Source organism: Micromys minutus (genome assembly GCF_963924665.1).
Source record: "Micromys minutus genome assembly, chromosome: X".
NCBI lineage: Eukaryota > Metazoa > Chordata > Mammalia > Rodentia > Muridae > Micromys > Micromys minutus.
The window spans coordinates 2789429-2815114 of record NC_137970.1 but is presented as its reverse complement, the minus strand read 5'-3'; the positions used below and the strand labels follow the sequence as shown (position 1 = coordinate 2815114).

The 25686-nt window shown below is 36.1% G+C and overlaps 1 protein-coding gene across 2 annotated transcripts in view; it reads left to right on the top strand.

Annotated features, from left to right (window-relative positions):
• The window catches only part of RP2 (RP2 activator of ARL3 GTPase), a 35043-nt gene extending 10660 nt beyond the window's left edge, over positions 1 to 24383 (top strand). The window contains exons 2-6 of one of the 2 annotated variants that reach the window (XM_080910933.1): positions 529 to 1194; positions 5654 to 5768; positions 21004 to 21089; positions 21433 to 21527; positions 24355 to 24383. In XM_080910933.1, the coding sequence (XP_080767059.1) occupies positions 529 to 1194; positions 5654 to 5768; positions 21004 to 21089; positions 21433 to 21516 (951 nt within the window). In that variant the 3' untranslated portion in view covers positions 21517 to 21527; positions 24355 to 24383. Of the gene's footprint in view, positions 1 to 528; positions 1195 to 5653; positions 5769 to 21003; positions 21090 to 21432; positions 21670 to 24354 lie in introns of those variants that run through there. The other variant, XM_080910932.1, reaches the window with a different exon arrangement.
• The last annotated feature ends 1303 nt before the right edge of the window (positions 24384 to 25686 follow it).

Below are 25686 nucleotides of genomic sequence, written 5' to 3'. Positions count from 1 at the left end.
TAGTGTCACATGGCCTTCCCTTTAGGTTCTCATGCCCAAGAATGAAATTTGATAGTAGAAAGAGTGGATGCATTTCCTAGGGGGTAGTTATATATTAACCAAGGTTAGGAACTTTAGATTATTTAAGATTGGTAAATTGACCGCTCTTGTAACCTTACTGCCATTATCACACTTAGAAAAATGGAAAAATAAAAGCCCTTAAGGTTATCTAACAGGCTTTGTGTTAGATATGTGTGACTATTCCCAGTTGCCTCAAAAATGCATGTTTACAGTTGAAATGGTTGAAACAGGATCCATGCGATATACATAGCACTTGGTGAGTGTGTACTGGAACTTTGGTTTCTTTCCTGCTTTCCTCACTCATGCTTTTCATTTACTGAAAACAAACAAAGAACTTCCTATACAGTGAGGCCAAGGAACTTAAGTTTTAGCTTTGACAACTAACTGTACCTGGCATCCCATAGGTACTTATTTAGTTTTGGTGAATAATGTTAACAATAATCAAGGTAATGTGTCTTGTTTCTGCAGGTTGATCCAAAAGATTACATGTTTAGTGGACTGAAGGATGAAACAGTAGGTCGCTTACCTGGAAAAGTGGTGGGACAACAATTTGTCATTCAAGACTGTGAGAACTGTAATATCTATATTTTTGATCACTCAGCTACCGTTACCATTGATGACTGCACTAACTGTGTGATTTTTTTGGGACCAGTGAAAGGCAGTGTGTTTTTCCGAAATTGTAGAGATTGCAAGTGCACACTGGCTTGCCAACAGTTTCGTGTGAGGGACTGTAGAAAGTTGGAAGTCTTTTTGTGCTGTGCTACTCAACCCATTATTGAATCTTCCACAAACATCAAGTTTGGCTGTTTTCAATGGTACTACCCTGAATTGGCAGCCCAGTTCAAAGATGCAGGCCTCAGCATCTTCAATAACATATGGAGTCATGTTCATGACTTTACACCTGTGTCAGGAGAGCTCAACTGGAACCTTCTGCCAGAAAATGCCGTGGTTCAAGACTATGTTCCTCTTCCAGCGACTGAAGAATTCAAAGCTGTGCGAATTTCCACGGATGCCAATAGAAGCATCGTCCCTGTATCCCGGGGCCAGAGACAGAAACACAGTGATGAATCATGTCTCGTGGTATTATTTGCTGATGATTATACAACTGCAAATGCCAGGAAACTAATTGATGAGGTAAGGAGAAAGAGAATAGCTACATAGGACCATGCTACTTTGGAGACTTTCTAGGTTTTCTTGTTTTCAAATTTATTACTAGAAATACCGGCAGGCCTGAAGTTAGTTCCCCCCAACTCCTTATCTCCACAAGGCTTGCCTTAGAAGCAGATCACTTGGTCTTCAAAAATCCCGAAAACTTTTCATCCTAGTTGGAATCAGTAAGCATTCATTAACACCAATTATATGTGTCACGCTGTTACCATATTTCATTCACTATATGAGGCATGTTTGCTTTCCATCTCTGCTTGCATGCTTCATAATCAGTTGCAACTTAGAAGTAATTGAACATAGTTGATGTTTAAAATGAAGGCATATAGATACAATTCTCTGCCTCAAGAACTGTCATTCTTCATCATCAACAATTTCCACGCAGCACACTCAACAGCACTGCATATTGAAGCATGGCCTTTTCTAATGGCTTACTGAGGAAATTTCTTTGGAGTTTTTAAAAAAGGTTTATTTATTTAATGTATGTGAATATACCGTAGGTGTCTTCAGACACACCAGAAGACGGCATCAGATCCCATTACAGATGGTTGTGAGCCACCATGTGGTTGCTGGGAATTGAACTCAGGACCTCTGGAAGAGCAGTCAGTGCTCTTAACTGCTGAGCTATCTCTCCAGCCCCTTTTTGGGGTTTTAATTGGTTGTAAATGACACTTAATACATTTAGACCCTGCTGTGACAATGCACATCACAGCCCCATCCATATCCACACTCTTGTCCCCATTGCCATTGATAGGAGGCCAGGATAGAATCTAATATAGACTCAATAATATGAATAAGATGGGGATTGGACTGTCAAAAGCTCTAACACTTATGAGCAGTGGCTTTCAGTGAGTTCATTAAGTAGAGAAGAGTTAATGCACAGCAGCTTTCCTTTGAAAAAACATTTGAGGGGTGAACAGTTAAGGCTTCAGGAGCAGTAGTCCCTTTGTTGGTAGGTGAGCCAGTAAGAAGATGCATTGATCAGGATTTATCCAATAAAATCTATTTAAACTTAAAAATCAAGCTTCTAGAAGTGGATTAGTAAGTTTCTTTCTGAAGGGGTTGTTGTAAAGTTGAAATACACCAAAAGGAATGATTTTTCTTGACAAAAAATAAAAATGAATATCTCAGAGAATCCATGTCTGAACTCCACAAAGTATATTTGAGGCAGAAGTTTTAAAACTGTAGAACCTAAAGTATAATTTTAAGACTTTGATACTTTATTCATTATTGGATTTTTTTGATTCAGGGTCTCTCTGTGTAGCCATACCTAGCCTGAAACTTAATTATGTAGACCAGGCTGTATCTTGAACTTCCCACAATCCTTCTGTCTCTGTGACCCAGTGGCTTAAACCATTGTGTTTGGCTTCAGACGTTGATGTTTTCTTTTGTTATGACAGTATGATAAGAATCATTCTGTAAGTTTTATAAAATGGAAAAACATATGCTTGTAGCCTTTTCACTATATCTAGTCACAACGTTAATTCAATATCTGAGAAGTAAATATCTTCATTAGGTTGCATGGCAAATTTCTTTTGTATGGTGAATTTTCATTATATATTATTTTTAAAATATTGATCATTGAACTTAAACTCCTTTGGTAGATAACTGGGAGTGGATATACAGATAAGTTAATGTATGTAAAGAAAAAACACTATCAACCCAGTCTTTTATTTATGAGTTATGAATGTTTTGAACCTTTTGACCTTTGGTATCTGATGTTTGACATGGTGGCCTTTGCAAAAAATATAGCTTAGAAGAGTGCTATTCTTTAAATATCCTTCTAGAATGCAAAAATCCTACACTACTAATAATAGTAGCTTACTCTTACATAGTATTAGCTATGCACTTTTACTGTGTCAGGCACTGTTAAAAATGATTTACATGAATTAACACACTCCTTTAAAAAAAAAAACCCTATGAACCATAGACAGGATAAGTAACTTGGCAAAGGTCACTCAGCTAGCTGGTAAACAGTGGAGCTGGGATTCATCCCTGCAGGCTGCTGGTGTATTAACCCTGAAACAGAAAACTGATGGATGGGAGGTATAGGCATGTGACCCCACATATTGAGACTCAGGAGGCTTCTAAACTAGAGGTGCTTTGGTTAGAACTGTCTAGTTCAGAAAGCACAATATTAAGGGATAAATGACTAAGCATGAAGTAGTTTAGAGGTCACCAGTGTTCCTTCCTGTAAGTAACGCCTCAACTACACTCTAAGTAAGCCCTATGAACTAATTTAATTGGTTCACACATGGGAGAAAAAGGAAGAGGGTACAAGAGAGAGAGAAATTGAAAATGAAACTTACATATGGAAAGTATCAAAGCTTGCAGAATAGTAAAAGACCTACACATTTTTATTGTAAAACTTTATTTTTTTAAGTGACATCATTACAGATTTAAAATGTGGGGAGGCTCCTTCCACCTACCCACCTAAAAAGTTGGTAGTGTAGGCTGTAAAGCATATCCTTATTTAAAATGGTAATTTTGGAATAGGCTAAAGATGACTCCCATAGAGTGCACTTGGCAGTCCCATGGTTGGTCAAGTTCCCTGTTCATAGATTTTATAGGTTAATTCCCATGTTTAATTGGGAAGGGAAAAAATGCACATGGGTCCCGGAGTTTTCCATTTGATGTTGACTTTTTTGGTTCCATGGCTGTTATTTTTCTTTTGTTGTTTTCCCTATAAGTTAATATAAACTTTCTTTTTATATAGCATAATACTGGCAAGTGAGCAGTGAGACTTGAATATGTTGGCTCGTCCATGATTGAGTTTAAGTTTGTCTCACTGCACAGCTACATTAGGTCAGCTTGGAGATGCAATTACCAACTCTGGTTTGCTGAGGATTATCATAAAGTGCATTTTGTATTGTTTTACAAACTCAGTACATGGTTGTGTGAGCTAAGGAGTATGAACTTGAGAAGGCAGGACGCTCTCTAAAGGCTAGCACAACTAGCTCTCTAAAGCAGAAGCACAATGCATACGGAGTTAAAGGAAGTTACCAAGACTTGATTTTCTCACCACCAAAATTACTTGTTTGCTTTTATGAGTCCCATTTATGTACAGGATAAGTTAGGTAAACAAGGTTTGAATTATTTAAGTATATTTTATAGTTGAATTTGATTAGTTACCACAGTTTACAAATCTTCAGAAATAGAATTTTTATGTAAAGGAGTCTCTAAATGTCTTCAGTGAAAATATTAAAATAGATACAGCTTCATAGTTCCCGTTTTGTTTTAGATAATGGTATTTTAATTAATCATATTTTCAAGAAAATGTCTTATACAGCCCATGTTGGCCTTGAGCTAGGTATGTAGCCAAAAATGACCTTAAACTGTTGGTTCTCCTACCTTTGTCTACTGGGTGCTAGGGTTATAAGCAGGAATATCCCTAACTGTTTAAGGATATTTTTTTCAGTTTCCATATCTGACTATAAAATGTCTTCAACATTAGAAAGTGGTGGTGAGATTGTTTCTGAGATTTTAAATAACTTTATACTTACCATCTAGCAACAATGTCGATGTAGTTTATTTTTGTGAAATAGGACTTGACTTTGATTCAATTTGATGGTATGATATTCAGTAATGAACCACAGCATGAAATATTATGAGTATTGACTGACTTTATAGAATAGGTTGGAAAATATTCATAATCAAGTAAGTACAAATTTGAAAAAATATATAGCTAACTGATTTTTTAAAAAAAGAATTCTTTTGGGTCTTTTGAGACAGGGTTTCTGGAACTCATTTCTATAGACCAGCCTGGCCTTGGACTCAGAGATGCACTTGCCTCTGCCTCCTGAGTGCTGGAATTACAGGCATATTCTACAATCATTTGACCTAAAAAGAATTATTTAATTCACCATCAGATTAACTTGAATTAAAATAACTATATTACCATGGACAGGTTTCTTAACCGTGTCATTTCTTAGTTATTTCTACAAGGAAGATGGTCGTATTATCCATCTTATGAGAGGTTAAATATATTATAAATATATATATACACATATATATATATACACAAAAATATATGTATAAAGTTCAGAAAACTTCATGTACATAGTCAGTGCCTCCATAAGTGTAGTCTAGCATTCTTGCACTATTGCTATACAAATTGATATGGTGGATTTTAAGCTTAACATTAGGTAATTTTTTTCCACTTTACTATAACATCTTTATTATATCTAACAGATTATGTTGATTGTAATGAACTATGGTATTTTTTCCTGAATATTTGCTGTATTATTAAATTAAGTTTCTGTTTAGGACTTGTAGTAAAGAAAGTACACCAGAGTCTGAATTAGTCAGAACCAAAGCAGAAGTCAGAATGTTGTGTTGCATTATCTGCCGAAAAATGCTGAAGTATCAAAACCTTGTTTTCATACCAGAAGTTCATTTGAAAATCTAAATAAAATATTATTCTCCACAGATGGTTGGGAAAGGCTTTTCCCTAGTGCAGACAAAGGAAATGACACTGAAAACCGAAGATGCTCAAAGGATATTCCGGGAAAAGGCATCAGACTTTTTACTTCTTCTAAACAAAGGTATTTTCTGAATGATCAGGGTGCTTTTGTGGTTATTTTCCTGACTGACCATCTTACCATTTTCTCTTCCTTCCACGTTGCCTTTTCTTTCTCTTTTCTTTTTTTTCAATTTTTCTCTTCCTGCTCTGTGTTTAGTACTTAAACCAGTCAGATTTCTATATTATTTTACCTTTATTTTATTACTATTGTACCTTTGTTTTGTTGCAAAGCACTTGATAAACTTTCAACAATCTGAAAAAGAAGAAATACAAACCAATAGTTTCTGTTTTCATATAATTAACTTCCCAGGAAAAAAGTAGAATGTTTTTAGTGAGTGAATGTCACCAGTAAATTTCAGCTGTTGAAGAAATGTACATAAGAGAGGAGCTACAGTGTATGTATGCCTTGCTGAAGGGTTGCTGTTTGCCTGTATTTTCTTAAAGGTGTACTGACTCTGGAGACCAAAGTATTATCTGTCTGTTGGGAGTAGGGACATTGTTTGCTTGCTCGAGGCTCCAAGCTGATATGAATAGCAATATGCAATGCTAATTAGGTACACCCTACAGAGAGGGCACATCTGCATGTGTGTTTCTTTATATATAAATAAATTAAAAGGAACTGTAAAATTGTATATGAAAAAAGCATTGGAGGACTGTTAGGATAATTTTAATCAGTAATGTTGTGTGTAATTGGGCTATTAAGTGTTAGCACAATATTTCATATCCTTTTACAGTTATTATAGTAATGGAAAGACTTACTCCAATCCAGCGCTTGAGTCTACCTTAGAATATACTTTGACATAGGACATTCAAATGAAATCTTGAAAATGAACCTTGAAACTCTTGTCAACTTTCAGAAATGGAATTGAGCGAGGACTGTAATGGATCATAAAGTGTGAGGATTAGTGTTGAAGTCAATAATCTGAATCAAGGGTTTTATATTTGTACAGTATTAGTAAAGAAGCATTGTGCAATTACTTCAACCTAAACAATGTCTGCCTTTAAATAATACATTTCATATGGTAATAGTGAAATGCTACCAAAAGTAGAACAAAAATCAGTGAGCAGATGTTATAAGAATTTCAGGAAATAAATGCTATACAAATAAGTTTTTAAAAGGAAGTACAAGCCTACAGGAAGTACTCAAAAGACAGATGTAGTCATATCAAGTCAAAAGAGCCAGCTTGGAGGAGTTTGCATTGGCAGAATTGGGGGACACTTTGACCATGGAAAAGAAGAATGGGAGTATACTCGGTGGTAAGACTGCCTAGTGTGTTGAGGACTTGGATTCGATTTCTAATAAAAATAAATAAACCCCACAAAAGGGTAATTAAGATAATGCATCAAAAGGCATAAATGCACCTGTGGAAAAGGCTAGGAATGAGTGAAGTGGTGCACACTTGTGCTTGGGAGGGAGAGGCAAGAGGTATTTGGGAGTTCAAGGCCATCCTCAGCCATGGTTCGGGGCCACATTTGACTGCTTGAGACTCTTTCCAGAAGAGGGGAGGGTGCATTAGGATTAGGCTACCTCTTATTTTCTGCCTCCTGCCTCTTTTCTCTTTTGTCTTTGCTTGTTCTCTTCTTTTTGAAATCTGGAGACAGGGATTTTCTTTTTTACATCATTGTCATGAATGAACCAAGATAGAAAAGAAAGTAAATTAAATGACAACATAAGGAAACAATGAACCAAGTCCAAAATACAAGACATTCTTATAAGATAACAAGCATGTTTATAGGGCCAGCAAAATGACTCAGTGAGTAAAAGCACTTGTCACCAAGCTTGATGACCTGAGTTCAGCTCCTGGGTCCCACATGGAAGAAGGAGAGAAGTTGCCTTCTGACTTCCATAAGCATGCCTTGTCATGAGTGCCCCCATACATCTACAGCTACAAAAAATAAACAAACAAATAAATATAAAATAAAGAAAACCTCTGTGGCCAGATTTTGACTCTTGGTAACTATAGTTGAAGGTAAGATAAGCGTATACTAGACCTAGAAAGCTCTGAATACCAAGAAACAATTCATAGACCATATGAAGCTCAAAGAAAGGAAGGCCAGAATGTGGATGCCTCAGTCCTTCTTAGAAGGGAGAACAAAACACTCATGGGAGGAAATACAAGGTCAAATAGAGGAGCAGGGAATGGAGAAAAGATCATCTCCGTGTAGCCCTGGATGTCCTAGAACTCACTCTGTAGACCAACCAGGCTGGCCTCAAACAATAAGATGAATATTTAGCTGTTCTTTCAGTGTTTTTATAATGTGGGATTTTTTTTCAAAACAAGAATTTGAAGTGTTGGAGTAATGGCTCAGTGGTTAAGAGCCAGGGGACCCAGGTTTTAGTCTCATGTAGTGTTTAACAATTGGCTATAATTTTAGTTCCTACCATCCCATGCTCTCTTTTGGGGTCCTCAGACCCCACATGGTCCACAGACATATATGCACGCAAAACACACATACACACAAACTATAAAAAAAAAATCAAACCTTTTAAAAAATTACCTATTTTATTCTGAAAGTCCCCAAGATTTTTTAGGAGAATCCAAGCTGTCCTGTAGTGAGTTCATATGGAATAGCAAACAGACTCAGTGCTAATATTCCAAAAGGTTGCACTGGGCCCTATTTTACAGTGAACAATGTCCATTCTCAGGCAGGATTTCTTGACTTTGGCACCACTGACATCTTAAGTCTGATAATTCTTTGTCCTGGGTAGGACTGGCCTGTGTGTAATACAATGCTGAACAGCACTCTTGACTTCTGTTCACTAGATACTAATTTCTTAAGTTGTAGCAACAGCAACAAAATGTTTTTAGACATTGCCTGATGTCCTTTAAGGAGCAAAATTGCTGTCAGTTGAAAGCTATTTTTTGAAATGGTAGGCTTACTCTTGAAATTTTACTTTTATTGCAATTCATAGCTGAATCTAGTCTTTAATTACAATTATGTAGTTTTAATGAATAAATATTACTATTTGACTATTAATAAGAGAGTCTGTTGTCTGTTCTAAGACTTCTAAACCTGACTAATCCTCAAAACTATATAGGATGTATTTTAAAATATCAATTTCCGACTACTGTCTCGAGTGATTCAGAAGTCTTTCTGATGTATCCTTGGAATCAGCATTTTTGGTAGTTTTTCAGACAGTTCTGAGCATCTTGTTTACCTTTGGTTTAGGTCTTTCTTTTATTGAACACACACAGTAGATGAGCATCAGTAGGGGGCCATCAGACAGCATGGTGCTTTCTAGGCCACTACAGATTTAGGCTAAATGAGATAGGCTTGTAGTCATTTGTATACTTTTTATTTTTAATAAAGTTTTAGAATAATTTTAAATTTACAGAAAATTTGCAAAGACAGTACCAAGAATTTTTGTATGCCCTTTACTGGAGTCTCCAAATGTTAACATAGCCAGTGAAAATTTGTCAAAACCAAGAAATTAATCTTGGTAAAATGTTAACTCATATGGTCTGTTTTCATTTCACCAGATTTATTTTACTGTGCAAGTTTCAGTTCCAGAATTCCATTCCAGATCTCACATTGGCTTTAGTCGCTGTGTTTCCCTCATCTCCCCAACTCTGTCACAGTTGTTAAACTTCTCTTTTTTTCATAATCCGAAACTTTGAAACACTTCCAGTTAGTTTGAAGAATATCGTTCTGTTGGGGATTGTCAGCTGTTTTCTAAGGTTAGACAGGGTTGTAGGTCTTGTAGAAGAGGTAAAGTAGCCCTCTCCTTCCATCACAGCCTTGGCTTGGCATCAGATGGTATCTGCTGTGGTTATTTATCTTGTGCTACAGGATGAATGTAGAAGCCAGAGGATAACTTGTGGGAATATCTTCTACCATGTGTGTCCCAGGGATCAAACTCAGGTTATTAGGAGGCTTTTATTCTCATGTTCCTATCAGTCTAGAGATTTAGATTTTGTTTGGTAACTTAACTTTTTTCAGCTTTTTAAATGTATAATTACCAGATGTTACATTTTAAAGTATATAATGTAGTAAGTCAAATAATCACCTTCAAATTTTTGTATAAAATTTCTTATTATATATAAGCATGCATATTTGTGTACATGTACATGGGTACATTACCATAGCATACTTCTAGAGGTCAGGGGCAAACTCTGAAGTCAGTTTTCCATTTCTACCTTTTCAGGGTTCTGGATACTGAACTCACGTTTCCAGGTTTATGCATTTCTTTACCCACTGAGCCATTGTGATAGCCTTTTTGTGGGAAGAACCTTAAGTGTCATCATAGCAATTTTCCAGTATACAATATGGCATAGTCACCACTGCTATACATTAAATCTTAAGAACTTATCGTTCTGTATGTGTGGGGGGGTGCTTGTGTTGGGGATTGAACACCATGCATTCTAGGCAGAAGATAGCTCAAGCTATACATGCAGCCCCAACTACCTAATCATTTAAGTTTACATGATGTAACCAGCATTTTGCAGTTGCTCCTGCCTCTAGGCCCTGGCATTCCACCGTGTTATGTGGATTCAAATTTTCAAGACTCCACATATAACTGAAATTATACAGTATTTTTATATATTTTACTTATACTTCCCTGTGGCTCACCCATGTCATTGTCGATGGTGAGATTGTTTTAATAGCAAAATAGATGTGAATGTGTGCATGTATATTTGTTGGGGGGGAAGGAGGGGGGTAGTTTTACTGTGTAACCGCAGATGACCTGCCGCCTCTCTTCTTCAAGTGCTAGGATTAAAGGCCACAAAGAGTGAGCCATACTGTACTCCTTTATCCACTCAAATACATACCTAGAAGTTGGATTTCTGGATTATATGGTAGTTCTATTTTTTATTTTTTGAAGTATTTTCATAATGACTATAACAATTTACACCCCCACTAGCAGTATACTAGGGTTCTCCTTGCTCCGCATCCTTATCAACATATTTTTATGATAATAGCCCATATAATATGTATGAGAAGTTGATATGTCATTGTAGGTTCGGTTTGTATTTTCATGATTAGCAACATTTGGTACTCTTTCATGTGTTGCTTCTATGGTAATTTAAAAGAAGTGCTTTGCATTTCAGTTTCCTTTTCAATTCCATTAGGTTTCTGTTCTCATAGTTATTCCTTACTTTCACTAACATTAGGTATGCGTTATTCTTTCTCCAGTTTCTTAAAGTTTTAGTATAAGTTACAGATAATAGTAAGTAATAGTAAGTTTTGACATTGAAAACTAACAGCTAACAGCATGCCTGAGTGAAGTGTATATGCATACATGTTCACATGAAACATGGAACAGCCCTCCTCACTTAGGTACAATGCACACAACGTTTGAGGACCATGTCAACATCAAAATCCATAAGATACATAAGTGAGAAATAAGATACAGTCGAGACAGCAGAAAGGATGTTTGCTTTTATATAAGGAATAAAACAAGAAGGCTGAACCTCTCTCAGCTGGGAACAGGCACAGCAACTGGATCTGAGAACAGCTACAAAAGCAGACAGAGAGTGATGGGTAGAGGAGTTTGTACTGGCTGGTGTTGTGTCAACTTGATACAAGCTGGAGTCATCACAGAGAAAGGAGCCTCAGTTAAGGAAATGCCTCCATGAGATCCAGCTGTAAGGCATTTTCTCAACTAGTGATCAAGGGGGGAGGGTCCAGCCCATTGTGGGTGGAGCCATCCCTGGGCTGGTAGACCTGGGTTCTATAGGAAAGGAAGCTGAGCAAGCCCGGGGAAGCAAGCCAGTAAGTGATATCCTTCCATGGCCTCTGCATCAGCTCCTGCTTCCTGATCTGCTTGGGTTCCAGTCCTGACTTCCTCTGGTGATGAACAGCAATGTGGAAGTGTGAGCTGAATAAACCCTTTCCTCCCCAACTTGCTTCTTGGTTATGATGTTTGTGCAGGAATAGAAACCCTGACTAAGACAGAGCTGAATACACCTAAAGGACTTGGATGTGATTTCAGAAGAACTTTAGCAAATAAGCAAATGAGGAGCTACTATATATTTATTTAATACCGATTTTCTTCCTATAAGTATTATTATTTCAATTTGTTTTGATATTCATTCATTTGAAGATTTGGTAAAACTCAGTCCATAGCCTGCTTTAGAAAATGGAGTTTTATGGGAATATGGCCATATGCATTTTTTTTTTCTGTTCTGCTGCTTTAGTGTTACCACCAAAGTCTTGTTTAGTGGCAGGCAATGTATAGTCAACAAGGCCTAAAATATTTTTATCTGATCCTTTATAGAGAAACTAACTTGACATTTAATTTGGTAAACAGTAATTTTGAAGCCAGTATAGTGGCACATGCTTGAGACAAGAGGATCACAGGTTTCGGATCAAATATAACCAGTGTGGGTTATATTTGAGTTCAAGATCAGGTTGGATTACTTATTTAGATGATGTCTCAGAAGAGGAGGAGGAGGGAGAGAGAAAGGGGGAGGAAGAAGAAGAGGAGGAGAAGGGAGAAGAAAAGAAAAACAACAGTTGGAGGCTGAAGAGATGGTTAAGTCATTAGAAGAAGGAGGAGGAGGAGAAGGAGAAGAGAAGAAGAAAAAACAATTGGAGGCTGATGAGGTGGCTCAGTCATTAGGATCACTTGCTACTCTTCTAGTACCCATGTTGGACGACTCAGAAGGCAAGCTCCAGGGTACCCTCTGCTGATTTCCATGGACACTTGCACTCAAGTACAATAAAGACAAACACGCTGTTTTCTTTAAATCTATTTTATGACTCTATTTTTTTTAGATCTTATGCTCATCTGATAATAATGTAAATTCTGTTTGCTTGGTAGGATATTATAGAAATAACTTCTATGTCAACTTAGTTGATAATATGCAAACAAGTCATCTCTTTCCTTTCTGCCTACTTATTTCATACTTTAGTGAGAGAAATGTTGAAGTCTACATGTGTCATGAGGATTTGTGACATTTCTCTTTTCTAATCTTTGTGGCTTAACTGTGTATATTTTGAAAGTCTGCTAATTGCACATGCATTTAGGATGCTCTTCTTGGAGAATCTTTATTATATAGTAGTACCCTTTATCTCTGATTATCTTCTTTGCTCTAATTAATAGGTTACTCATTTATTATATTTATATATAATGTATATATAACATATTTCTTATCAAATATATGTGATTAAAGTAAAACATTTTAGAACATATAGTTGTTTTTTGCTTTTCAGTCCAGTCTGACAGTCTTTAACTGTTGTCCTTAGAGCATATCAAAGTAGATTATTGATAAAGTTGGATCAAAGTCTTCTATCTTGCTATTTTTTGTTACATTTTCATTACCTTTATAAACGTAATTGAGCATTTTAATGATTCCACTGAACCTTCTATTGACTTGCTGATTGTACATGTGTTTTCTAAAATTTCATTTCACAGAAGTAAATTACAATTTAGATAATTTCCATCCAGCTTCGCTCAGTCTAAGAACTGCTAGCATATTTTTAGATCTCCCTTTTCGTCTTATATCCCTTATCATTTCTTTTATGTTTACTATGATGCATTGTAATAATGATGGTTAGTTATTGCTTTGAATTCACATGCATTTTAGAGCAATATAAAATAGAACAAATGGATCATATTTAATGGAGGTTTTATAAAAGAGGAATGACATGGTTCTTTTAAAATGCAAATATTATTATTCTTATTGTTGTAGGGGGCATGTAGAGAGACCATGTAGGTACTGCTATGATCTAATTAATGCAGGATAGTGGCTTGTTCATGGCAACCAAAAAGTCTAGATTTAAAGCTATTGCAGAGTATTTGAAATTTACATTGAAACACTAAAACGTGACCACTGTCCTTGTTGACCTCGTACTTTACTTTGAAATAATCACAGAAATGTTAGTAAGCATCATTAGACAAACAGGGATAATTAAGGAATACACTGTCAATATCACAGTTTTCTTTGTCTTTTCCTTTTTATTGGATATATTTTATTTACATTTCAAATGTTATCCCGGTTTCCCCTCTATAAACCCCCTATCCTATCCCCCTCCCCCTATTTCCATTAGGGTGCTCCCCCACCCACGGACCCCTTCCTGCCTCCCTGCCCTAACATTCCCCTACACTGGGGCATCTAGCCTTGGCAGGACTGACTCTTCCCATCGATACCTAACAAGGCCATCCTCTGCTATACATACAGCTGGAGCCATGGGTCCATCCATGTGTACTCTCTGGATGGTAGTTTAGTCCCTGGGAGCTCTGGGTTGGTTGATATTAATGTTCTTTTTATGGGGTTGAATGAAAACTCCTTCAATACTTTCCTCCATTGGGGACCCTGTTCTCAGTCCAGTGGTTGGCTGTGGGCATCCACCTCTATATTTGTCATGATCTGGCAGAGCCTCTCAGGAGACAGCTGTATCAGACTCCTGCCAGCATGTACTTCTTGGTGTCAGAAATATTGGTGTCTGTATATGGGATGGATCTCCAGGTGGGGCAGTCTCTGGATGGCCTTTGCTTCAGTCTCTGCTTCAAACTTTGTCTCCATATTTCCTCCTGTGGATATTTTTGTTTCCCCTTCTAAGAAGGGCTGAAGCATCTGCATATTGGTCTTCCTTCTTGAGCTTCATGTGGTCTGTGAATTGTATGTTAGGAAATCTGAGCTTTTGGGCTTAAATTTAGGATTATCCTAGTGTAAAATGATATACTTACATTCCTGTTTTATTGGTATTTCTGTCTTAGAAAATTATTTAGCTACTTATTGGAAGTTTACTATGTACTAGTAAAGAATATCAACCAATATACTCTGAATTCTAGATTATATTCTCTTCATAGAAAACAGTAACATTAATAAATGCCTAACTTAAAAGAGAGAGGGACTAGGAACATATCTTAGTGGTAGAATGCTTGCCTTTAACCCCTGGACTCTGGGTTCAGTCTCCAATACCAAAGAGGAAAGAAAGTGAAAGGAGAGGAGAGGGGAGAGAGGGGGAAGAGAAAGGAATGGAGAAAGGAAAGGAAAGGAAAAAGAAAAGGAAAAGGAGAGGAAAGGGAAATGGAAAGGAAAAGGGGAAAGAAAAGAAGGAAGGAAAAGAAAGGAAGAAGAAAACTTAGATAAATATTTTCTTCTGTAAATTTTCAAGCATATTACTTTTACTCAAAATAGAATTGGAGTCTGGAGAGATGTTTTAGAGGTTAATAGCACTCATTGTTCTTGCAAAGAACTGGAATTTGGATCCCAGCACCCACACAATTGCTCACAATTATCCATAACTCCAGCTCCAGAAGATCTGGCTCCCTCACCTAACATACATACATGCAGGCAAAAGACTCATTAAAATAAAATAAATCTTTAAAAAAATAAAATGTATTGAGCCCATGTGTTTCATTCTCCAGTTTTATCAACTTTTTGTCTTAGTTTTAAAGCAGCTATGGTGACTTGTGCTTGTAATCCCAGCACTTGGAAGATAAGACAGGAAGATCAACACAAAGTTCAGGGCAACCTGGATTCCATAGTAAGTTCCAGGCTAGCCTGGGTTATAGGCTTACCACTGTCCCCCAAACAACAAACTTGTAACCTCCCATTTCACTAAAATTTTATAATCCAATGTTATTTTGTCTTGACTTTTCATTCTCAATCATCTATGTATCTCAACTAAAGCAAAATTTAAAACATGCTTTTGTGAGTAACCACACTGCATTTTAACATCTAACAAATATTTAATGGCAGTTTCTTAAAGATCCTTTCATACTCGTATGCAAATTATCTTCATTGTCAAATTCCTCATGTCCTTTTACAGCTAATTTCATCCAGGTCTGAAAATTGACCCACTTGTTGTAATTTGTTGTTTCATATCTTGCATGTCTTAATTTTAAAAACCAAGCATTTTCCCCTCTTTTTGTTTTATGCCTCTGTGAATGAAGGTTGGTCAGTTGTTCTGTAGTGTTTATGGGATTAAATTGTTCTACTTACGTTTTTGTAGAAGTTAAATCTAAACCTTGTTTACACTTAGGTTTATTTTTTGACAAGAATACTTCATAGGCGGCAGTACCTCTTATCACTTTAAATGCAAATGCCTAGTGTTTGATTAGGAATTTTAATCATGCTAAGAGTCATCAGCAGATTCAGGTGGCAGTGACGTTTTCAATGTGAATGAAGTAAATAGGATTTCAAGACCATAGGAGTTTTACTTGAATTAATTATTTTAATAGGAGTTGCAAAATGATCACTTTTTGGTTATATCCCCACCTCTACATTTATTAGCAGATGTTAAGAGAACACCTACTACACCAGCACTGTTTGGTTGACTTGAAATATGCTCATACCAAAAAAAAAAAAAAAAAGGAAAAGTATACATCAATTTTCAGAGTACTGAATTGGTACCCTAGCAACCCTCAGTAATGTCCAGTGAGTTTTATTCCTTTTTTGTCTAAATACCAATATGAACTCAAGGATTTTATATAGCCAGTGTGTTTGAATAAGCTGTAATTATTCCTTCTGATTTCACCATGTCTCATATCCCTTTAATACACTCTGTTGCCCTTGGATAATTTCAGTGCTTTCAACTCAATAAGATATTTCAGCTAGGTTTGATGGAAGAGACAGAGGCAGATGATCTCTGTTTGATGCCAGCCTGGTCCACCAAGTTCAGACCAGCCAGTACTAAATAGTAGGTTTTGTTTTTCTTTTCAAAAAGAAGCAACAAAAAACAAGGTAATGATGTAACACAGAACTGTTTCTACCATCATGGTTTTACTGTTTGCAAATTTGTTCACAACTTTTCCATTGCTATAAAACAATAACAGAAACAGTCGACTTAATAAAAAGGAAAGGTTTTATTTTGACTTGAAGTTTTGGAGCTTTCAGTCTGTCACTGATTGGCCCTGTTCCTTTGGGCTCTCCATAGCACAGTTTACTATGATGGGAACATATCAGAGAAAAGCCTATTCGCCCTGTACCTGGAACAAAAGGAAGAAGAGATAAGGCCCCAGGATGCTCTTTGTGAATAGCCCCCAAAGATGTAAAAATCTCCCACTCTGTACCTTCTCTTAAACATTTCTACTACTTTCCAGCACTAGCTTCCAGTACTTTGGGCTAGGTACTAGCTCATAGCCAATATATGACTTAGTAAATTTTTACTTTTATAATACTTTTCTTCTGAAAGTTTGGTTTCTTACCTTATTGTTTTAACACAATGGTTTTTGTAAATAACAACAACTTTTGCTACCATAGTTAGACTTAATGAAACTTTAAAATTCCCTTCTATCTTTTTGTACTTAGGCCATATTCCACTAAGGGTATACAGACAAAACATTGCCTTCTAAGCTAGCTTAGACTAGGACTCTGTATGGTCATATCACTAACTTAATAGATTCATTTATTTTAGTTTGCTTTTAAATTTTAGAACTGCTTTTGTTTTCCACATTTACTTTTGGCTTTGAGATGTCGACATTCTTTCCAATATCAAGTTATATAAAATGGTACATTGATAGAATTTTCACCTGCATACTTTGACCCCCTCCTTCTTTCAATGGGTGTAAACGTTTGGGGGCAGGGTTTTTGATATTTACCTTTTTACATTTTTCTGAACAGGTCTGTGGCATAGAATAGGTTCTTTAGCATAAGAACTGTTTCCTTAAATGCTTCCTTTAGAGTTACTGTTCCTTGCAAGGTTTCATTTGATACCTTCCTCTTATCATTCACATTTTTCTTTATTTTTCGCTTAGTATTGGATACTTTATTTTGCATTTTACAGTATCTGTTTCCCCCATATTGATCATCAAGGGCTTACAGTGAGACAATGAAAACTTATCACAGGAATTAGGTATACTGAAAAACAATGGATATTCACAAACACATCTCCAAAGAATCAAAAAACTTTTTTATAATGTACATCTTTTAGTAAACATGTATTTTAGATGGTAAAAGGCATTTAAAAAAACAAAGATAAACTGAACATTTAACTAGCAGAACAATGCCGATGGTGAGCTGGACATAGCTTCAAATGCTGAGTGTAATTTGAGGGAAGAAGATCACTGGTTGGACCTTCATTTAAATAAATCTATTAGTAAGACTCTTTTAAATGAATTCCTACCAAGTAAACAATTTATTTGCCTTGGTGGCTTCTCAAATTTTATAGTTATGCTTGTTAACAACTTGATTTAAAGAGCTGAGAATTGTGGAAAGAAAAAAGGAAAAATAGCATGTGGTCTTACTAAAGAGGCCAGCATTGACCACCACATGAACTGAAGAGGTAAAAGGTAAGAAAAGAATCTCAATACCAAAATGACTCCACGCATTCTCACTTAAGGAACTTAAAAAATAAATGTCCTCAATTAGTCTTCAATTTCCAAAATGGCACAATACATATCTTTAATCCACTGCAGGGCTCATTAAAATTAATCATACTGCCATTTCTACTTTAAATATGATCTGTAAGTGATTTAGGGGTATATCTGTAGACAGGATCACAGAGGCCACTGAACACAAAGGCAAGCATTGGGGCTCACACTTGCAATTCAGGAAAGCCGAGGCAGGAATCCCAAGAGTTAAAGGCCAGGGCAGGAAAGTTTGAAGCCAGCCTAGGACACACAGCAAGACCCTGTCTTGAATTAAAAAGTGAAAAGGACAGAACTGAATGAAATGAAAACAAGACCAAAGAGCCCCAAGCACGTGGACATAAGGCCAGCATGCATGAGGTAGAGGTTAAGGCTAGCCTGGTCTACACAGAGTTATTCAAGCTAGCTAGGGCTATATTGTAAGAGCCTGACTTGGAAAAAAAAAAGTAGATAATGGGATTGGGCAGTAATTAAAACAGTGATTTTTAAGGTGCCTAATGTCACAAATTCTGTATTTTGCATCAATGAATGCTGGAAGAAACAGGAAGTGAGCGAGAGGCACTCACTGTCTCTGCACTCACTGCAGCTGTGCTGGCCTCACTGTGCTCACTTTCATTATCTGAGGACACTTATGATGAGTGAGACCCTCTAACCCTACAGAACTGAGATGGTGGAGATTAACAGTAATCTGCAACTTAATCCCAAGCATGAGTGCCTTGTCAGGTCCCTTTTTTGATACAGTGTGGCCCTAAAACAAAACTTAAGTGTTCTGTATATTCTATTTTTTATTATACCCATCAGAAGGCTTTCTGAGACATCTCAACTTAAAATTCATCTTGAATCTCAGAGTACCCCGCCTGCTAGTCTATAATGTTGTCTAGAGAGAGCAGTTAGGAGCTTCAAGAGCACTCGTAGAAAGAGTTGAACTAAGTTCACTGACTTGAGAGGAAGGTTTTGTTTTAATACATCCTTACAGATTTTCAAGTGCTCTTTTTTTCTATATTGAATAAGAAATATTCTCAAAGCAAATATCGTACAATAGCAAATTTAGACAGCATATTTTGATATCACCAACTCAAAATGCTAACAGTGCCACTATTGTTTGCCACCTGGAATGATCTTAACTCCAGATTAAACTCCTGAGACCCAATGATCAATATCATCAGACTATCTCAACCCACCAGCTCCTAACAATAACATGGAGAGTTTTTAGTATTTATGAAACTTTTTGCCAAGAATGAGAAAATGTTAGCAGTTACCTTTTTTTTTTAAAGTTTATTTACTTATTTGTTTATTTATTATATATGAGTACACTGTTGCTGTCTTCAGACACACCAGAAGAGGGCATCAGATCCCATTACAGATGGTTGTGAGCCACCATGTGGTTACTGGGAATTGAACTCAGGAGCCTCTGGAAGAACAGCCAGTGCTCTTAACTGCTGAGCCATCTCTCCAGCTCTTACCTTTTCTTTTATTCAGTACTATGGTAATCTACAGATACTGTGGTGCTGGGAGTTCATAGTTTAGCTTGTTCTCTGGGTCTGAGGGTTGACTGCTATACTGCTTGTCTTTCCTGTATGTTTACTGTATTAAATTACAACCCTCCAGTTATTTTAGTGCCAAAGTTAATGACATCTTTCTCATTATTGCGCTTTGTTCAGGACAGTCAACTACATTGATATTTAATTTTTTATACTTAGTACTCTATTATTATATATCATTTTATTTTTGTTTTATCAGTTTATATCTGCTTTCAAGACATGTTTGTAAATCCCTGGAGGTCCGAATTTTTCCATCATGATAGGAGTTAAAAAGGCTGATCTGTTAGGAATATGGTGATCACTGAATAAACATTACTTGAATTAAAGGGCACATTTTCTTGGTCTAAATGGCCTTGGCCTTGCTTGCCAAAAAAACAAAACAAAACAAAACAAAAACAAAAAATACCTGGCATCCTTACAGTCCAGGTCTACCAAAGGTTAAATCATGAATCTCTACCCCAAAATATAAATCATAGGGGTTTTAAAAGTATTCAAATTAATGGATGGGAAAGGAGAGACAAATTTTTCTATTCAGAGGACTAAAAAGAAAAGTTCTATCTTTGCTTTTAGAATGTAGCTTTAAGACACACTTGGGGAATTTTTTTCAAGGAGACATGGCTTTGGTGCCTGGCCTCAATTCCCCTTTGGTTTACTTGCACAGTTGATAACCTAGAGCGTGGCTGGCTGGTAAGTAGGGGAACTGGAAGGAAATCCAGCTGCCTGGCAAGACTTGTTTATGTTGACTTGGATTTTTTTCTCATTTGTTGTTTTGCCCACTATTCTTTGTACTGCTAAATGAGTGGAGATTCTTCTGTATTGTTTGTTTGTTTTGTTTTAAAAACAAGAATAAAAAGAGAGCAACCAGACAATTTCCAACAGCTAAAAATGTGACAGTGAGTGGGTTAGAGAGATGATGACTCAGTGGTAAGAGTGAACTGTTCATGCAAAGGACTGGAATTTGGGTACCGCTCAGAACCAACTGTCTGTAACTCCAGCTGAAGGGAATCCAATGACCTCTTCTGGCCTCTACAAGTCACCTGCCCTCTACATGCTCAGACGCCCCCCCCACACACATACTTTTAAAAATGTGACACTAGTCTACTAATAGTACGGGAGCTGCTCGTCATAGGATGAGACGTGGTGTTTAATGGTAGAGACAGGGACAAAGCCCTGAAGTCATGTGCCCTTCTACTTACCTCCTTTCCTACCTCACAAAGATACCGGATGATTCTTGAGAATCCACAAATGAATGTCTGGTGTAGTTCATACCTGTAATTTCAGTACTCAGGAGGCAGAGGCAGGAGAATAAGGAAAAGTTCAAGGGCAGTCCAGTCTACAGAGTGCATTCCAGGCCTACATAGTGAGACTGTCAAAAACCTAAGATAAAGAATATGATTACTTTTACAATATATTTGTATTTGTGCTATGAAAACACTATTTGGGGTTCCTTTCAGGTCCTGTGATTGCCTTGGAATTCAATGGAGATGGTGCTGTACAAGAATGTCACCTTATTGTAAATGGGATATTCAACGGGACAAAGGTAGAAAATCTTACTGACTGTATCTCAATCCAGCTTCCCATTTTATCTCCTTTCCCTTCTACCAAATAGTACTTTTATTTACGGTATATACCATAACACATAGGTTCACAACCATCGCTAACTCCTGCTCCAGAGGATCCAACACACTCTTTTGACCTCTGGGGAAACTAGGCATGTGTGTGGTACACATACTGCATACACGTAGGCAAAACATTCATACCCATACAAAATCACTCTAAAAACTTAGAAAGAAAACCCAGCCTGTGAGTTTGTTCTGTGAAGAGGTGGCCTTTGACATTTAAGGGCTACAGAACTAATTTTTTGTTTATTGTATTTTCAATAGATGTTTGTATCAGAAAAGAAGGAGACTGCATCTGGAGATGTTGAAAGCTTCTATAACTTGGCTGAAATCCAGATGGGGATATGAAGCAGATTGTGGTATTAAGCCCCTTCCAATCTTTATAAAGAGAGACATTTTGATAATATACTTATGTATGTTAGTCATTTAGCAATTAGTAATTTACTAATGCTAAAATTGTTGAAGGCCATTTTTCAATAGCTCTTTGAGTACCATATCATTTATTTGAGGATCTAAAATAGTTAATTTAAATTGAGTTCTAATCATCTTAGAAACCATATAACCTGCTTCAATAAGCTTACAGTTTTATTTCTTTTCATACAATAGTCTTACTAGGAAATATTCATGATTTTTATTCCTAATTAAAAGTTCTTTCATATCTCTGGTAATTAAACTTTCCAAATTTTGTTAGTGTTCTATGATAATTCATTTAAGAGTATATTTTGTTTCTTATTTTCTCTTTTAATTTAGAGGAATTTGTTACTAGGTGAAATTAAATAAACCTATGCACTTTTAAAACAATACATACATAGCCAGTTAAATAATCATTTCCTTCTTTCATTGTATGACTAATGAGATTTTGTACATGGAGTTGACAAACTATTTTGTAAATTTGGAATTCTTTTTTAAAAAATGGTATTTGAAAGCTGAGTGTGGCCATGGCATTTATAGTCCCAGGCTACTTGGGATGCTGCAGTGGAGGAATCACTTGAGCTCAGGAGTGGAAAGTAAAAAACGAGCCTTGGCAAGTAGAAAGTAAAAAACTAAGATAATCAGATTTGCAGCTACATGTAACTGCCCCAGCATTGCTATGTTAAGGACTACTTCCAAAGTAGTATGGCTGCCAGATGATTCTTCTGTTTTCTAATAAGAAAAGGTATATACAACATAAAAGTATAGAACACCAGTCACCAGTAGATTTGACAGAGGTCACTACTCTCTGTTAGCTGTTGTGACTAGCAAGAGACCTAGAGCAAAACTTAAGACTTTTAGGCAAGGAATACTTAGGTGTGATGATAATCTAGACAGGTTATTCAAAATCTCCATCCATTTTTTTATTCATGTCAACTAATATTAAGACATGATAAAGTTTGGTTTCTTGAAATCACTATTTCTCAAATCCAGTTGATAATAGTAATTTCCCAGGAGAAGACACGGGAATTGTTCAGAAATACACATTGATGAATCCAGTCTAAAGATACACAGATTCAGTTTTCCAGGGAAACTGAATGAGGGTGTGTTGTTATCTAAAGTAATCAGTTCTGAAGGAGTTGATAGGTTGATTTTATCATATTTGCCAAGGAACAGGAACAGCTTTCATAGGCTCATTTAAAGGAATCTGAATGAAACTCTATTTTTATAAAACTGAGATTGAAAATGGCCATTTGTAAAAATTCCTTTCATGGTTATTACTAAAAGTGTATTTTCATGTTTAAAGTGATTTTGGATACTTTCAGGCCAACTTATAGCAACCATATTGAATTGTGAATGTGTAGAAAGAATGTTTTTTTTATTTTGAATTAATAATATTGAGTACCTACACTGTGCCTAGCCTTGTGCTGACCATCAGCATTTCAACATTTCTTTTACTATAAGAGCATCATGTTCTACAAAGTCAATATGATCTCATAAGGTGCAAATAAAAACTGGCAGGTAGAACAATTCCTATCATAATTTGAAAATGGTCTTTGCAAATAATGATCAGAGCCATTAATGTTTCCCTTAGCTAACCTAAATTAAATGCATTCTTTTCTGCCTTCATTATATCACTAACTGTCTTTATCCACATTTGAAATCATCCCAATACTTGTTTTTATTATTAGAACTAAAATGCAATGTTATACAAAGCTGTATATTGAAGTTTTTATCATATCAATAATGGTGTGCAAAAACTCAGGAATATTATGTAAAGGAGACATTTATTTTATTTAAGATTTTTCCCACCAAATTTAGTATGTTAACCAAAGCCTGAAACTTTATATCCATTTAGATAAGAACTTTTTATGAGTACTTTTATATTGTTTCTGCAAATCTAAACTTTGATAGCAATCATAACATACTAACTACATTTGATTTTTAAATAGCTTTTAAATTCACGAAAAATTAATAGCCATAAAAAGTGATTTTATTGACATATTTGTTTAAACATCTTATTAGTTTACTTCTCTTGCATTAATAGTACTGCTATATTTTAGGTCTGTATATTTATGTATGGCTTTTATATGTGAATTTATCTAGTGTTTATAAAGTTTGCTTTGAAATAAATGTTAAAATTCAAATGGTTTAGTACTAATTTTATGAAGAGTACTCTATATTTACTCATACATGTACCAAAATTTGATAAAATTTTTGTTTTCTTTGGGTGTTTTGTTTTTCAATTTTAAAAACAAAACAAAGTGGTCTAATTTCTGTCTCATACTAATGAGAAATAGACTGTATACTGAGTATGTATGTATTTGATGTATATATGTACATGCATATATACACAAGGTACTCTGAAGAAATGAAAAGAAAGAAACATTTTGATATAAAGAATTTCTATCGTGTTTTCTTTGCTAAAATAAGTCACATTTTGTTATGACTGGATATTTGCTAAGATTAGGCATCTTTCCTTGCATATTTTAAAAATGCTGGATGTAGTATATGCAATTGTAATTCCAGTACTCAGGAATTCAAGGCCAACCTAGGTTATATATTGAATTCCAGGCCAATCTGGGCTATATAGCAAGAACCTGTCTCAAAAAATAAATGTGATAAATTTTCATTCAGGTTTATAAAAGTAGATGGTATTTTTATTGTCAAATTTACCAGTCTTTGTCCTCCTTTCCTAGCTCATAAAACAATACTGAAAGTGCAAATTGTTTAGTTTGTAAAAATATAACATTGTGTTTATTTCTACTTATAAAGGTTCAACAAGCACATTAAGAACATTTGGAGCATTGAGAACAAGCAGAAATGATAACACAATAATAAAATTGCTTTTTGTTGGTTAATTCTTGATGTCTATCCTTTATTTTTCTCATAAAAGATATATGTAAGTTTTATATATATATGGAAAGGTGATTTCGATGCACATTAAAATTTAAGATATTCATTCTATACTGTTAGTTCTCCAAGCTCTAAAATCGTGGTGCCTTCAAACCCATTCTAGAAAACATTTTATCTTTTAAAGGCATCTCCTTACAGTAGATGCCAAGTAACATGGAGAATGATGGACTTTGGGGTGCTCAGCACTAAATGGGACATCAATATCACACTTGTCCCTCCCAAGCTCAGGGATCTTCTTGGAAGAGGAGGTTGGAAAGATCCATGGGTCGTGGATAATATCAAGGGAACTATTTTTTCAGATCCAAACAGGCACTTGCACATATGGACTTACAGTGACCGTGACAGCATGGACAAGTCTTGTGCATGCTCCAGCCAGACGAAAATCCCAGCATGGAGCAGGGAAAGTAGGCACAAAATCCCACCATGAGCTAAGAAAGTATTATCATTTGATAGTTGCTGGGAGTGGGAGAAACAGGCCACACTCCCAAAACTAGCTAGACAGACAAACTGAACTATGAAAGGGGGAAAACTCACAAAATGATATGAGAAGGAATGGGAGGATAGAGAGGGTAGTTACGGGAGGAGTTGGGGGAAGGGGTAAGTATGTTCAAATATGTCACATGGAATTTCCAAAGAATAAATTTGTTTGCAAACTAGATGCAGGAAGTGTGATCCATGGGGATTAAGTTTTGTGGTTTGATTTCTGCTTGTGTCATAAATACTGTACTACTTCAAAAACAGCACAGGATCCTTAAAACATAAACTTCTTTAAAAATTTTAACACTAAAAAAGCCAGCCTTCACGTGACTGGTAGTCATATAGTAGTGTAGCTTCAATCTGAAGAGCCTGTCGAAGGAGGTCCATGTGTTGGGTTTAGCAGGTAAAGGAACTTGCTATAATCTGAGTTTACAGTTAAGAGTCCATTACACGGGGCAGAAAGATTGTAGTAAGAGCCAGGGAAGACTGCAATGAAATCATGTCTCCTGAATATAATAGGACCCTTGCATTCCTAAAATCAGCAGCTATGGTTGCCTGCCTAGCATTTGCACAAGATTAAGCCAGTCAACCCTCCAACACTGTGATTTTCTGCCTGATACCTTCACAAAATCAAGCCAGTCAGCATTCTACCATACATATGGATCTACCCCTAGGTGTTGAAAGAGGGATATGGTAGGATCCTGGGAAGATTTC